General features: G+C 46.3%; 1 protein-coding gene across 3 annotated transcripts in view; it reads right to left on the reverse strand.

Annotated features, from left to right (window-relative positions):
• Positions 1-7,440: 7,440 nt before the first annotated feature.
• LONRF3 (LON peptidase N-terminal domain and ring finger 3) overlaps positions 7,441-12,924 on the reverse strand; it is a 38,909-nt gene continuing 33,425 nt past the window's right edge. For all 3 annotated transcript variants that reach the window (XM_078064302.1, XM_078064301.1, XM_036087857.2), the window contains one exon: positions 7,441-12,896. In XM_078064302.1, coding sequence (XP_077920428.1) covers positions 12,741-12,896 — 156 coding nt within the window. In that variant the 3' untranslated portion in view covers positions 7,441-12,740. The remainder of the gene's footprint in view (positions 12,897-12,924) is intronic.

The following is a 12,924-nucleotide window of genomic DNA, read 5'->3' on the forward strand; positions in this document are numbered from 1 at the left end:
ATAGGAAATTCACTTTTTTCTTTCTGCAATGTACTTTTAGGTCAATGAGGAATATTAACCCAAGAGTTATCTGGCTCTCATTTTGCAAATTTCCATAACCCTGTTTTGTAAACTGATAGCCCTTCATTCCCCTCCACCCCAACGCGAGGCTGTTAGGAGAACTGACCTAGCGAAAACGCTGTTTGAAAAGAATGAAATGAGGTTATTTTGTTTATGAGCCCCCACATAAACGCCTCTGGGTTCCATCTGATGACCTCTTTCCTTCAGCCGAGTAGAAACAACGTTCTGCGCTTTAGCCGCCCCGCTTAGCTTAGTGGGAGAGGTCGGAAGAGGCGCGCTGCTACCCCAGCAATGGAGGGGTTTTGAATGGTGGAAGCCAAAAGGGGGAGAGGATAGTCAGACCAGACTTAAAGAATGTGTCACCGTGGCTTCCTGAAAAAAGTTTTTATTCTTGAAGTATAGTTGACACACGATGTCATATCAGTTTCAGGTATACAATATGGTGATTGGACAATTCCACACATGGTGCAGTGCTCACCACGCTAAATGTGGTTTCCATCGCGGGTTTGGTTTGGTTTTAGCAAAGCTGAAATCTATGGGAATCATAATCTCAGTGCAAATATATGTTGGAAAGCCATGATGAAACTCGTTGGAAGAATAAGGCACAGCCTGTTTGTGGGAGATGCTGGGCCAGGCAGAGAAGAATCAGGCATGCAGTGTTCAGAGGCTCCTGGGGGAAGAGGGGAGCTGAGACCAGAAGAACAGAACAGTGTCACAGAAGCCTCAAGAAAATCAGAGCTAAAGGAGCGAGGGAGGGAAATGGGTGGAAATATGACTATGGCTGCAAGACGGGAGGGCGCTCAAGTGTGTGAGGCCAGGACAGAGACTACCAGAATAAGACAGGAAGGAAACGTCCACGTGGCCGTAGTCTAGACCCTAGAGTCGGAGAAGGACAATTTCCAAGAAGGGCCCAGGTCAGAAGCTGGAGAGCAAACAGAGCACGATGGACGACGGAGACCTGTCAGGGGGCCGAGAACTGTGTGCCCGGGTATATGGCTTTCAGCTGATTCTCAAAGGCAGAACAATTTAGATGCATTTTCTCTTTACACAGAATGGCCCCAGAGAGATTTGATGAGTATTTGTATTGCTTGTTTGCTAGACAATTCTACGCTGTAGCCCCCCAGGCAGCATGCCAGGGAGACTAAGTCAGAGGGAGGTGTGGGGGGCAGTCCTCGAACTTCTCAAACTGAGGAAGTTGGGAGTTTGGGTCAAGTCCAAATTTAGCATATTGTCCTGATGTGCAGACCCACCACCAAGTCCCTGGAATATGACAGGCTCTCGTGTTCACCTTGGTGGCCTCAAACAATTATAGCTTAGAACTTCCTGTTAAAGATGGTGGACTTCAGTGTGTAGCAAGTTCTTATACAGAGAACACACGAACTGACTTCATGGATTCGGAGGTCTGTAAACTGTACACAGAGTGTATTTAAAATAGTGTGTGTGTGTGCGTGCGTGCGTGCGCACATGCGTGTGTATGCATGTGTCTTTTTCTAGAGAACAGATACAGAATGTTCCACGTTTGTGTGTGACACAATCATGGTGACAACCACCGAGGTACGGCAGTATAAAGAACGACGAGATAAGGGTCAACCACCCGCTCAGATGACCAGAATGTCAGGACGAGCTTGCCTTGGCCTGGAAGGTCTATCAGGCTTGTGCGCCTTCTCTGGAAGCGACGGTGAGAGCCAGGGCCATGAACCCGCGTGGCACTGACGGATGTGCGGGCCCCTCTGCCCCCAGAGGCTGTCCGTCGGAGCACAACACGGATGGGCAGCTGGGACAAGGCCTTACCCCCCCGGGGGCTGTCTTGCATACATCCACCGAGATTCACCCACAGGACCGGACGAAGCCAACGTTCTCATTCGGCTTAAAGCTCGCGTTCCATTTCCAGAGCGTACGGCATATAGCTCAGTACAGATTAATTTTTACATAAATCCTAGGTTTGTATTAGCTTGTTTGTTTGAATACATTGGCAGTGACCGGGGACTTTCGCAACTTCTGCGATTTTCTCACGCACCGCTCAAGTTCAGCCGTCCGGCGAGGCCCCCCTGTGTGCCCCGGCGCAGGGGCCAGGCAGAAGGGACAGGCTGGTCAGCGAGGGCCGGGGCTGAGCCCAGGCGGAGCCATGGGGAGAAATGCGAGCTCTGGAAGCAGACCGACCGCCTCATTCATCTCTCCCTCCACCGCTCCATTGCTGTGCGCCTCTTAGCAAGGTGCTCAACCTCTCTGAGCCTCTCAGTTGGCTCTTCTATAAAATGAGGATGGTAATAGTATTTGCCTTATAGAACTGTTGCTGACTGTTAAGGTACATCGTAAGCACTCAATATATATTAGCTGCTGCCAACCATGATTATTATTATTATTATTATTTATTATTATTAATCCTTGTGTGGTGGTGGAGGAAGGAAACCTCTCTAGCTGGGAGTTCCTGGGCTGGGGACAAAATGTAAATCCGTTTTGTCACGACCTCCGTGGGATGAATGGGATTCAATGGCTTAATTCCCCTGAAATCCTAAGCCGGGGAGTGGGGCGGAGAGTTTCAGCCTTGCAGTGTGAAGGGGTGGGTGTGGAGGGATGACCTGAAGTAAAAGTATAGGAGATTGTAGTCTATCGTGTACATTTCAACAGCCTCTGAAAAGGCGGGTCGAAAAAAATCTCTCTCCATCATCCCATCCTGGTGTCTCCAGAAGATCTCTGCTAAAGCACAAATGACCTCAGAGCCCAAACCAGAAATCTAGACTCCTGGCGCTTCGTGTGTGCGCGTGAATTAGTTTTCAGGATTGCTCTTTTCCCTGAAAACGGCTATTGGCATCGGAGGTAAGCTCTGGGAGGGAGAAAGGAACAAGACCCAGAGCCGGTGGCGTGCTGGTAAAAAGGTAGCAAACAGCTCTCGGGGAGGGGAGCCCTAATTTCTAGCGTGGTGTAAATACTCCCACCCTGGCTGATTTCAGCCACCACCCTGACCTGTCGCCAAACAGGGACTCGGAAAGAACTGCTCATCGGGGTGCCATTATGTAGCGTTTGCACCCTACGGATGCAGCAGGACCTAAATAACTTCAAGAGCATAGATAAGAGTAAAAAGTAGTACAGTAATTAGGTCGTGATAAGCTTTGAGCATTTGTTACTTTGGTTTTGATGTGACTTATTGAATTGTAAGTTTATACAACTTATTTTTTCAAATAAAGGCTGTGTTTAACAACTGGCTTGTAGAGTTTCTGACATCGTAACCATTGGCTCTCATTCCTGCCAATCCCTCTCTCTCTTCCTCGGGTCCAAGCCCTGAGGGGGCTGCTGGGTCCTGCCTGCCTGTCATACGGGCAGCCCTGTGCTCTGCCAAGCTGAGTTGCTCCCAGTATTCCTACTCCATATGCCTGGCCAGTCGTCTCTCTGTAAGACCACCAGATTCTCTCACATGTTTCTTCCGCCCGGAATGTTCCTCAACCCCTTTCCATTCTTTCATCTGGAAAACTTCTTATCCTTCATGATTCAGCTCCGGCACCACCTCCTTCAGGAAGCCTTCCCTGAAGCCCTCCCCCAGTGAGATTAGGGGCCTTTCCTCTGAGGCACCACCATGCTCTGGGCGATGCTTTGTTTTCCTCCCTAGGTTGTGAGCCTCTCAAGGGCACGGATGGTGTTGTATTCCTCTCTGTAGCCCAATGCCTAGCATCTGTGTCCAGTAAACATTTGTTCCAGTAATAAGTGAACGAGCTGGAGGTATTAATGCCCGTGTAGAGCGTGAACTAGAAGTTGCCCCTGTAGCTGAGCCCTTATTTTCCTGGCAGTTCCTACAGGTGGACATGCCTCTGGCAAACACCCTCACATCTGCACTTTGAGGTACAGGTACCAGAGGACTCCTTTTCCGCTTCATTTCTTTTTTGAACACGTGTTAAAGATTTTATTTAACTCATTCATTAATGAGGGAACCAGTAAGATGTTACAACCTGCTCCAAGGAAAATTCAAAGCACCTTTTTCCACTGTAAAGATTCCTTGTCTGTGGACCTACAGCCCTGTCTTGCTGAGGGCCAACAAACCCTCCCCTCCAGGCGTCTGTCCTCTGGCAGGAAGGACTGGGTGGACAGCCTTCTCGGTGAAGCTGTTTCCTTCAGGGGCTTTAAGAACATTGGGGAAAGATGGAGACAGCCCAGGCACTCGGTGAGATCATCGGACCTACGACGAACCGACCCTGAAGTCTGTTGCTTCTGGTCTTCCTATTAAATAAGACAGTAAATGTTTATTTGCGGGGGTGGGGGGGGTGGTCAGGATATACGAAGCCTTTTGATGACCTGTCCTTTGAAAAGCAAGACCGAATATGTTTTGATGGCCTGCCCCGGAAGGCCATATTTGGACAAATGTAAATGAGGAAACCATTAATCACCTGCTGGATCACAAACGCAGTAAAGTGGCAGCGGCAAGATTCTAACCTAAATAGTCTGGCTCAAGAGTTTGTTTCTCCCAAGCAGCAGGTTGTGGGAAAGACAAGCTCCTTGGATGGAGAAGCAATCTGCAGAGAAAAGGTGAGGCAGTGGGGGGCGGGGCGGGGGAACCAGAGAGAAACAACAATCCCCAAAGGGGCCTTACCAAATAGGCTGTAGATGCTTTTACAAAATTCTTTGTTCTTCCCAATGAAAGCTCCATCTCCAAGACACCCCCCATCGGAACATTCGTGGGGCACGGAGGGGCAGCTGGGAGCTCCCCCTAGTGTGTAGTGTGCACCAAATAGGAGGCTCTACCTTGGCCGCGACCTCATGGAGAACAATACCGGCCAGAAGCAGGAAACTGAGCTAGACAATTTCTTAAGGCCTCTTCTGGCTCTGGGATGGATGACTCTAGAACTATGGGGTTGCAGCATCTGAGTTTTCTTATTCATTTTACCTTTCGAATCTCCAAATCTCGATTTGTCTTTCGGTGGCAGAAGACTGTTCAAGCAGCCCCAGGTGTGGGGAGGGGGAGGGGCTAGCTGGGCAAGCCGTGTTGACAACTGGGCGGTGGGGGCCACCCCTGAGTTTGTAGTCACTAGGGAGACACGCCTTCACGGAGGAGGGCTCCAAAGACGGAAGAGGGGCAAGTCTTTGGGGGACTAGAATTAGAAAGAACACGCTAGAACCCAGGAATCAAGGGCCGGCCACCCTCCTCCCTGTGGCTCAGAGAGAAAGCAACTTGTGGAAGGCCACGAAGCTAGGAAGCAGGGAGGCTGGGCTCGGAACGCAGGCTGGCTGACCCCACAGCGTCCTCCGCAGTAACAATAGCACCTGCCTCGGGACTAAATCAGATCATGCTGCGCGCCGTGCCCAGCACGCAGTGCACGTTCAATACGTGGGAGCTGCTGGTGCGGCTCTCTTGCTGGCATTATTACTGGAAGTTCCCCACGGGGTGTCCACAAGCTGAGTCGCTCTCCCGGGTCCGTGCCGCTGCATGATGGGTGACTCATAGTAGCACTTAAGGCTGTGGGCTCTGGAATCAGACCGCCCCGGGTTTTCATCGGTAGGACCGTAGGCAAGTCACATAACCACCCTGTGCCACACTTTACTCACCTGGGGATAGAGATCTACTTTGTAGATTATAGTGAGGATCGAATGAGAAGCTAAATGCTTAAAAAAACAAAAACAAAAAAACCCAAAAACCCTAGAAAAGAGCCCGGCATGCAGTGACCATTCAATGGACATTAGCTGGGCCCAGGGATGCCTCGGGGTGTAAGAACAGGACTCCTCTGTTTCCGGAACACACGACCGCAGTTTGGGTTTGGGCATAAATGGCCTCCCCGATCGGGCTGGAAGACCAAACCCAGTAATGTGAGAAGAGAAGGCATGAAGTTGTGCCCAGGAGGAGGCGACTTCCGTCGTTCAGACTTCAGAAGCCACTCCAGTCATCCCGGTTAACCATGTCCAAGTGAACTCATCCCCGTGGACGGCCCAAGCAGAAGGACGTGACGCCACGTGTGGGCACAGTGTTCGCCGTCACCCCTGGTCCCCTTGTGAAAGAGCTCGTTTGGCCTTGCGGGAGGAGCACGTGGCCCTGAGAATGTAGCTGTTCGCTGGGGGTGGCAACAGGTATCCCGATGGGCCAAAGGGGCCGTGATCTCCCCTGCCCCCACCCCGACTCTGCTGTATCTCTAAAATGCAAGCAGCAAGCTTTTTAGCACAAAACCAGACTTCGGGTGAGTGGGTTATTTCAGGACTTAATTTGTTGCACTTCGTGGCATCCAGAAATGGCTAATAGGGCCTCACTGGAAGCTAGGCAGCGCTCTGCAGTGGGGGGGGAGGGGGGTGCGCAGCACTTCTGTAAGTGGAGGAAAGGGTTTTTCGGGGCTTTCTAACGCAACGATGCTATTTGCTAGTACATGTGTATCAAAGTGGGCAGTAAACATGGACGGCTGGGCAATGGCAGGATAGGTTGGAAAGGGAAAGGCAGTCACAGAAAACCGGAAAGGGTGGGAGAAGGGGGCTCAGAGATCCAGAGGCAGGGCTCCTCGGGGCCTGCACTCTCCTGCCTTGACCAGGGCATGCCTCCACATTGGGCTGAACGTGGACAAGGCCAGCTGGGAAATTTCTGCATTACTTGGAAGAAGCCAACATCAGGAGTACTGACACGGGCCCTTTCCCGTCCCACCTCAGCCCCTCCTGGGAGTGATGAAATCATCGGAGAGGAAGGGAAAGTGGAAGTATCTGGTAGCCTGTGGGTCTAGGGCATTTGTTCTTTCCTTCTCTTGCTCTGATCTCATTTGGCGCCTGGGGGAGTTCCTTCCAGGGAGGCATCTTTGGCCCTAGAGAACTCACAGGAGTGGAGCCAGAGTGGATCCCAGAGGAGAGGAAGCAGAAAGTGTTGGCTTTGGCTTTGCTCAAGGCCTGGAGGGCAATTGCAAACAAGACCTTCTTTTTAGATGAACCGAAGCAGTTCTCCAGAGAGAGTTAGGCAGGCATTCTGGGCCAGACTGCCTGGGAGGGAAGACTGTGCCTTTGGCCGGGGTGTGCTCAATCTCCTGACCACCAGAGAGTGGCGGACTGGGCACAGAAGTCCAACAGAGCCAAGCGTTTCCTCTGGGATCTACTTGGTCAGGAGCTCTCATTTTTCTCAATTACCCAAAAGACCCTGTTACACAAAGGTCAAGCCAAGTGGGATTTGCTATCATTTTAATTGTCCCACTCCACTTGTATTTTGTTTTCCAGGGGCAAGACAGAACTTGCGTAAGGTCGTCGATGGCAGGAGACTTAGAACTGGTACTGAAAAGATGTTGCTGCATCACTCTTGCTGGACTCAGTTTAGTCAATATTGCTCACCGTCCCAGTCAGTTTTACCAGTTTTCCTGTCAAAAGGTTCGCACTTTGGGCCTTAGCTTTAGCCTATTGTGGAAAAACAGTTTGACGCAAATAAAAACACGTAACTTGCTTTTCACAAACATTTTATGTTGGCAAAGAAAATAGTAGGTAGTGTATTCTGCTTTAAGCAAACCCAACATATGAACGGATTTACAAACTAGGGGTGGATTATTGGCAAAACACTTCAACGTAAGTCTTTAAATAACAAGATTTTTTTAAAAACAATTTATGCATTTTTAAAAAACAATTTCTGGCCAGGTTTTCAGAACACATCAGTCACATTAACTAGCTCACGCTGGCCTGTCAGATACGTGACAGCTCACTGTCGAGTTCAGGTCTACTTCCTTGAAAGATCTTCTGGTCAAATGTATTATAGGCAACAGGAACAAGAACAAAATAGATGGTCCAATAGCTTTCCCTTCTATTCAGCTTCCAACAAAATGATAACTTATTTAGGTAATTCTCGCCCTAAGGTTATGGGTAGAGCTTTGTTAGATATAAAGTGAGACAATAGGAAACATTTTTAAAGAATGAACAGCTTTCACAGCAACTGTCTATATTAATCACATTGCTATTACAACATAGATGAGCTGAAACAGCATTTTTTACGGATTTGGAAGAAAGAAACCCCTAAAGAGAAACCAAGCATATAGAGGTAGTTGATAGCAACGGGGGAGGGGGGAAGCATTATCTTAATTCCCCTTTCAGTTTATTACAGTGCAAAAGTAAAATGGCTGCTGAACAAACAACCGGACTCACAGACACATGGACACATTTGCCACTGTTTGAGTGGCCTGCTTGATATTTTAATCCTGGCATGACTGAGGACTGCCTGAAATGATGGGACTAGTTTATCTAAGATAAGCCTATGACGCCACATTGACCTATTTGCTCTCCTTTTATTTTGTTATTGTTGTTGCTTTGACAATAGATAAATGTTAGGCAATTTTTAACGGGACACCAGCTACAGCATTGCTCTGTAAACTTCTGTTAATCACATTTGCTGCGACAAATTTTTAACTGCTACAGTCATGAAGCAAAAGCTTTAAAAGGACACCAGGAACAGAGATTAGAGGCACTTCTCTCTCAAGGTTAACTTAGCGCATTGAAAAATAACCATTTGTAAGTGAAAACAACTTCATTTCACCTCTGGATGTGCACCACCCAGGTTATTAAACAGTTGAACAGTGGGAGCTATCTGTCTAAGAGGAACTGAATGCGTACATTTTACGTGACTCCTTTTCCTTTTTTCTCTCTGCACTCAGGAAGGGGCACAAACTGTAGTCCATGCAGCTGGCTGCTTTTCAGAACTGCTTTCAATCCTAAATCAAAACCTCATTCCTCAAGCCCCAGATGGGCTGAAAAATCTGTCCTTTTCCATTATTTGGGCTGCCTTCCATTTGCATCTTTATTATACACCTCTGCTATGATTTTGCCTCGATAAACAGAAATGGATGCAAAGTCAACATGTTGGGAACTCAAGAACTGAGTCCTTGAATGAAGCTCCCAACTTGGAAATGGGAGTTGGCAGAGGGAACACAGTCCCCAATGGATTCTGGTCCATCAACAGCATGCCATCTGTTGACAGTTAAGAGACCTCTGGGTGCTGTGAACCCAGCCTCAGGAGCTCCACTACTCCGACAGCCAGTCACAGGGGATTATCTGAGCCCAGGCCAGCCCCACAGGCAGAGCTGGAAACGCCATGGGGCTAGAAGCACTCCGCCTTCAGAAAAGGCAAATTCTCGAAATAGTTCTCTGCCCCATTAAGTCAGGGGCAGGCACCCTTTTCTCCAAGTTGCCTACAGAAAATTAGTTTATCATTTTTCATTTTCTACATTTTGCTGGTTATTAGCTAGCAGCAGTAGTACAGTACAAAGCAGAAAGGCATAATATCTGCTTGGTACCTTATATATATATATATATGCACACATATATACATATATACACACATATACACACACACACACAGAAAATAATCTAAGTATAATCTAGGTTATAATAAGAAAATTAACCAAATAAATGGCACGATCTACCAAGGGGGAAGTCTTGTACTTCTGGCCTAGATTTACCCTTACGTCTTTTCTCTGTACATTCTTCATACTCAAGCTTGGCAGCAAAATCAATTTAAAAGTAGTGAAAATGGTCATGTTCAAATGACTACCCATTCAAGTACATCCCAAAGAAAGCCAAGGCTTTATCAGCCTTGCATCTTGCCTCCAACCACTGCTGAAACAAAAGCTTGCTAGAAAACAACCCAAATGTGTATTTAAGCTACTGAGAGTACAATGCAATTCTGCCCAGCCAAGATCTATGTTTGCTGGAGTTAGATACTCATTTATCAACATGGAATATTCTATAATGTAGAATTTTATTTTGAAAAAATCAAACTTCCCTTTCTACCTAGATTAAGTGAAGCTGTGTGAGGTAACTCAATTTTACTTAACCCTCAACTGCCATTTGAATTATGAGCTTCTGGGGCTCACTTTTGTGACTCGGTTGCCATGCCTATCTAATAAAATGATGTGTAACATAAACTGTTTAAAATGTTAAAAATCTGCAAAGTAAGGGGTTCAAAATCAAGCTTGGCTATTAACTGGCTGTGTTACCTGAGCAAAATGTCTAACATTGCAGGGCCTCAGCCTTCTCATCTATAATATGGGGATGGTAACTGATCTCACAGGGTTTGATATGGAAAATAAGTGATTCCATGGACTCATGTATGTTCATGGAATGAACCTGGAATCGCCTGGCTCAGTGCCTGGTACATAGTAGGTTCACAAAAGATTTCTGTTGCAGCAGCATAAAGAAACCCCATGAACTAATAAGCACAAAAGTCAGATTGTAAAACTCGTTCACTCTGGCATGGCCAAGATTTTTAATACTTTTTGGAGAACAAGATGAGCTGGTTATTCTAATGGAGCTAGAACTTAAGGCTTCCATTATATCAGAAATTCCAGACCTCCAAAGAGCACTACTTTTTAGTCCTATTGAAATAGGGAAAAATGTACCGGCCCAGAAGTCTCCCTTGTCTCTGACCCTCATTTGTTTTCTAGCCTTTTCATTTTCCCAAACAGACTTGGCTCCAAAAGGAACTAACTGTAAAGCATCAAGTTATGGTCCAAGAATCAGTGGTGTGGATCCCCCCAACTACATTTAAAGGGGTAGATATGGGTACTGTGTGTAAAGTGTTTTATGCAAATGTGGGCCCCTGATGATATTCTGTAACTATGAATAACCTAATCAAAACTATTATTTTTCGAACGTCTCCTAGGTGCTAGGCACTCTGCTAAGTGATTTACATATATACTACCTTATATAACATTCATAGCAACCCTCTATGTGGCACTGATCACTACCATTTGCTAGATGAGGAACCTGGGGCCCAGAAAGAGTTAAATCATAAAACAAAAACATCTACCAAGAGGAGATGCTTATGACAATTTCTTTGCTGCACTTACACTAGATGACAGGAAAATATTTTACTAGGACTATGCTACGACCTCATGGTTGGGCACCAAGTGGGAGGGGGAGCCTTTAATTTCCTGCTCCCTGAGCCTTGCAGAATTTGCCTGGGCAATAACCATGCCTATACTTCCATTCTTCACTAGCCTAGTCCGGCTGCAAACATCAAGCCTGGTAACATAATGCTCTGACAAAATAGCATCCATTTAGCAAGTGCAGAAAAGATCATTTGGTTTCTGCTTATGTGAATCTCTTTTCTGTTGCCTGGATCATCTCATTCTCCCTTCTCTGTTTCTGGACAGAGGTGGTGATGGAAGAAGTCAGGTTGGTTACTTGAGGCACTAACCTCTCCTCAATGGGGTGGATGGGCCACACTGCATCCATCCAGCATCACGTGGGGGGATAATGTGCACGACCGTGCGAATGGCAGGACTCACTTCTTGCCTATCCTAATCTCTTCACCCCGTCATTGTGACACCCCATCCTCACGGCATTTTTCAGGTTCTCCTGGCACTAAAGGAATCACACTAGCACTAAGCAGGCTAAAAAAGAGCTCCCTCTTCCCTTCTTACCCACTATTCTTCCCCTATATTGAAATCTTTGGCCTACGGCATTTGGGCATTTGGGAGGGAAGGCAGTGCTTAGATAAAATCATGGATTCATTGCTTCCTTTAAAGAGATTTACAAACCTAAAAGACAGTTTGTCTGGGTTTTTTTTTTAAGGGTTCTACTTTTTCTACTGGCTTCTTTGCACTTTTAATAACAAACAGCCCTTCTTGACATGTTTCCACACATGCTAGCCAGGTCGTGATCCTCAGAACCCTGAGAAGAGGTGGGGTATGGAGGCTATGATGTGTCAAACTGAAAACCATTCCCTCTGAAGGGTTAAAAATCATCCTGCCTCAAAATCCCACTCTTAACTGCACTGGGGAGAAATAATATACACTTGTAATTAGATTGTTAAGATAAATGCCTATAATAGATTGTACTAAAAGATGCCCCTCTGATTCATCTCTTCATTGAAGGAAAATCATTCCTTCAGCCCTGCTCTGTATAACACATAGAAAATGGATTATTTTACCTTACCCTGGCTTATTCCATAATGTATGGCAAATCCCTTGCGTATCTTATACTGTTGAATTCAGACTGAAAGCCAAATGGAACCTGTGAAGATCAGTAGTCTCAGCGTGACTCTGAACTTCCTTTAAGCATCCAATGGGGTAGATACAAAAACGGTTTGAGAGCTGGTTCGAGAAACATAGTAAAATGCGATTAAAGCAAAAATGGCACATTTCTAGTACTGTTACTTCCCCCTAGGTACATGGTAAACCACGTTAATAAATAAAGCAACTGGCTTTTCAGTAACATACACTTAAATAGTTACAAACATACATGTAGAAAAAAAGGATACAGTAGTGCAAAAAAATAAATTATTAAAACAGAATGTAGGATGAACATTATTTTACACAATACTGTATAAAACCTGAACCATTTGGAATGAGAACTCAAGTCAGTGAAATAACGCAGCAACATTATTAGTATCTGTGCTTCACATTTCAACCACACACTTAACTATGCAAGAAAGAAAATTAAAGTAAAACCACTTTAAACTTTCAGAAAAGTTTATGTCGAAATCAAATTAATTTTTTTCTTCTGGGCTTTTAAACACCTCTGCTGAGCATGTAGTTGTGCAGCATGTCAAGAAGCATCTTAAGACAGAAAGTTTCAAACAGGTCCCATGCTTTTGGTCTTTCTACACATTTTCTCTCTGTGATCAACAGCAGGGAAATGCCTGTTTGATACTTCCTTCTGTTAAGATGTTATTGCAATTAGATATATTTACAAGATGACTCCCCCAAGGGCGGTGGGGAGGGTGACGGCTCCTCTTCAGCAATCCACTCTCACTAGTTTTGGTTTCGGGATATAAAGGCCAGGACTCGCCGAATACCGTTCAGTCTATCCTTTAAGGACCTCATTGCTAGGAATGGGAGCTGAGCTCGGCTTTCCAGTGGAAGAACCGCTAACGTCCACCAGCACCAGGCTGGACCATTCGGGTTAACCTACAACAGTGAAACACAATGGGTTCAT

The sequence above is a fragment of the Halichoerus grypus genome, chromosome X, assembly GCF_964656455.1.
Source record: "Halichoerus grypus chromosome X, mHalGry1.hap1.1, whole genome shotgun sequence".
Classification (NCBI taxonomy): domain Eukaryota; kingdom Metazoa; phylum Chordata; class Mammalia; order Carnivora; family Phocidae; genus Halichoerus; species Halichoerus grypus.